This window comes from Triticum aestivum, unplaced genomic scaffold, assembly GCF_018294505.1.
Source record: "Triticum aestivum cultivar Chinese Spring unplaced genomic scaffold, IWGSC CS RefSeq v2.1 scaffold11075, whole genome shotgun sequence".
Lineage (NCBI taxonomy): Eukaryota > Viridiplantae > Streptophyta > Magnoliopsida > Poales > Poaceae > Triticum > Triticum aestivum.
The window spans coordinates 1-2,571 of record NW_025245931.1 but is presented as its reverse complement, the minus strand read 5'-3'; the positions used below and the strand labels follow the sequence as shown (position 1 = coordinate 2,571).

Here is a 2,571-nt window from a genome sequence, read left to right as displayed (position 1 = left end):
GTGTGTGTCCAAGATCGGGCAATGGCTTGGTTGGGCCTCTGATTTTTTATGATAGGCCTTAGTTCGATGTATGTTTGGTATTCGGCTCGGCCAATCGGTACCCTTCATCAAGTGGATGGGAGTAGCGAGAAATATTGCCAAGATGGTGGCTTCAGACTTACTGATACATTATATTGTAAGGTCTTTGTGAATAACTAGTAAAATGGCTGCATGCATTGTCCAGATGCAGAGTCCGGGGTCTTCCTTATTTTCCCAAAAAAACAGATAGGTACTCCTGGGATGAAAAATAGAATACGGATATCATCCAATGGTGTTGCAGTTGAAACCCACCAGACAACTGAACCTGCGCTTCCAATCAACGGGTTGAGGATCAATACACAAGATCGAGGCGACATTGCCAAAAGGCGGCACTGGTGTGAATTTTACCAGGAACAGGCGGCCACCGTCTCGGCTGTGGTGAACATGCATTTCGTCCTGGATCAGCAGGATGGAACGATGCCCGTACTCAAACTCAGATGATGGGCAATTATGCTCGTCGTTGAGATGTTGCAGGAACATGGGAGTTGGGGCAGCAAAGCCGCAGTCTTCTAAGCAGAAGCACCGCGCACATGTGCATGAATTCTCGTGATCCGCTCCCTTGACGTAACGTGTCTTGATGGTGCACCCGTACATGGAGTGGTAGCAAGGTACCTGATCATGATGACATGGTTTATGAGTAATGCCTAAGGCACAACCATAAGGGAGCGTTCATGGACAAACACAAATATTAGCGCTGCTTTATAGGAAAAACTAGATAAACGAAAAGGTGTGATAGCATTGAAGTTCAACAAATGCCCTATGGACAGTCCCATCATAAAGTGCAATCAGCAAGACTAATGCATTGCATAGTTCACAAGTAAGAACTGGCCAAGTAAAGAAGAAAGCACGAAGGCACCATATTCCTAGTAAAACAGAACCTCTCTGCTGAAGATGTACAAGACGAATATATCACAAAGTTTAATTTAGTTGCGGCCTCTAGGATAAAGACAAAACTTCTAACACGTGTTTGTGAGCAAGTCTCCAGTATCAGGCTACGATCTTGATTTCCAACGCCAGTCACTTATTGGCCTGTCATGGATTATCTTTGCAATGCGGATGGTGAGGCTGCTGCTGGTAGTGGGAGAGTTAGAAGAACCTGTTGGCACAAGAAATGGGTTGCTGCCAAGCTCCGCTGGGAAGCCATCTGAAAGACTGGTGCTTACAATCTGGAAATTTGAAAGCTGTCGCAAACCTAGGGTGTTGCAGTAGAAATCAACCTCACACCTGAACTTGCGCTCCCCCGGCACGGCATGAGGATCAACGCACAAGATGGAGACAACATTGCCAAAAGGCAGCACTGGTGTGGACTTAGCTAGGAACATGGGGCCGCCTTCTTCTTCTTTCATGTGGAGAACCCGCATACTCTGTTGTACTTGTATCTCGAGGGTGAGACACCATCCGGATGGAAACTCTGTAACTGGTATATTGTGATCATCAGTGAGATGGTGAAGGAGCTGGGTGGTCAAGCCGGCGAAACCGCAACCAGCTTCGGGGCAGAAGCACGGTGCAAGTGGGCATGACTTCTGGTGTTCCTGTCGCTCGAGGTAACGCGTCTTGACGGTGCAACCGTATATGGAGTTGGAGCAAGGGGCCTGGACAGACTCCAGGATGTGGTCGATCGCTATGCAACGGTTGTAGCCTCCGGTGGTGGCACCAGCGTGGCACTTGTTCTTGTTCTTGAGCTTGTCGTGGCAAGACGAACAGATCACATGCCCAACCGCACACTGCATTGTATCATAAAACAAATGCACCACGCTTTAATTGTCATTAGATTTTGCTTGTGAGAAACCTATGGCTGATACATGCATGTGGTAAAAACATTTGCATAATTAAGCAGCGTACATGTTTTCAAGTTTTCCTAAGAAAAACTGGTGTTGGTCAAAGGATGACTTTGATAAGCGTCAATGGAACAATAACACAATCACGTAGAAGTGTTTGACAAAACATAATATCTCATGGTGTGTAGGGTGTTACAGTGTTTGGGTTGCCATAGTTTCTTGCATGGGTGCGTCGAGTTGGGGTGTAGCAAAATCACCGTCATTTTGATTTTATATCCTCACCTCCATGTCTAACAATATCTCTACCTGAACTTCTAGGCGTTTTTGCTAAAAGAAAAAAGAAAACCATTGAGAGAACCCTTTGTCGAAATTAATAAAAAGAGACATGCCATCCAATTCCCCAATGCTACGATGTTCCATAATTCGATTTTAACTGGGCGGTCTATGCTCACGAGTTGTATAGGAACTTGTACGGTGCCCTTTTTAGAGTGTTGAAAAAGGGGAACCCTAGGAAGAACATGGCAACCCAAATACCTAAGGCGTCGGTGGATCTAGGCGAGGTCAATTTAGAATAGATTAGGGCGAAGGCAGATGGCGTGGATGACCTGGAAGACGGGAGGCCTGAGCGGGTGGTAGCAGACGGTGCAGTCCAGCGCCTCGAGAGCGATGGTGCCGTCGCCGGGGACGGACCCCTACTTCCCCGTTCTCCTCTTCG

General features: G+C 47.0%; 1 protein-coding gene across 1 annotated transcript; it reads right to left on the bottom strand.

Annotated features, from left to right (window-relative positions):
* Positions 1 to 776: 776 nt before the first annotated feature.
* On the bottom strand, positions 777 to 2,545 carry LOC123177102 (putative E3 ubiquitin-protein ligase SINA-like 6; the record flags this gene model as incomplete). Its single annotated transcript, XM_044591041.1, has 2 exons — positions 777 to 1,802; positions 2,462 to 2,545. Coding segments are annotated over 2 exons (816 nt in total), but the record flags the coding sequence as incomplete, so codon positions are not given.
* Between the last annotated feature and the right edge of the window lie 26 nt (positions 2,546 to 2,571).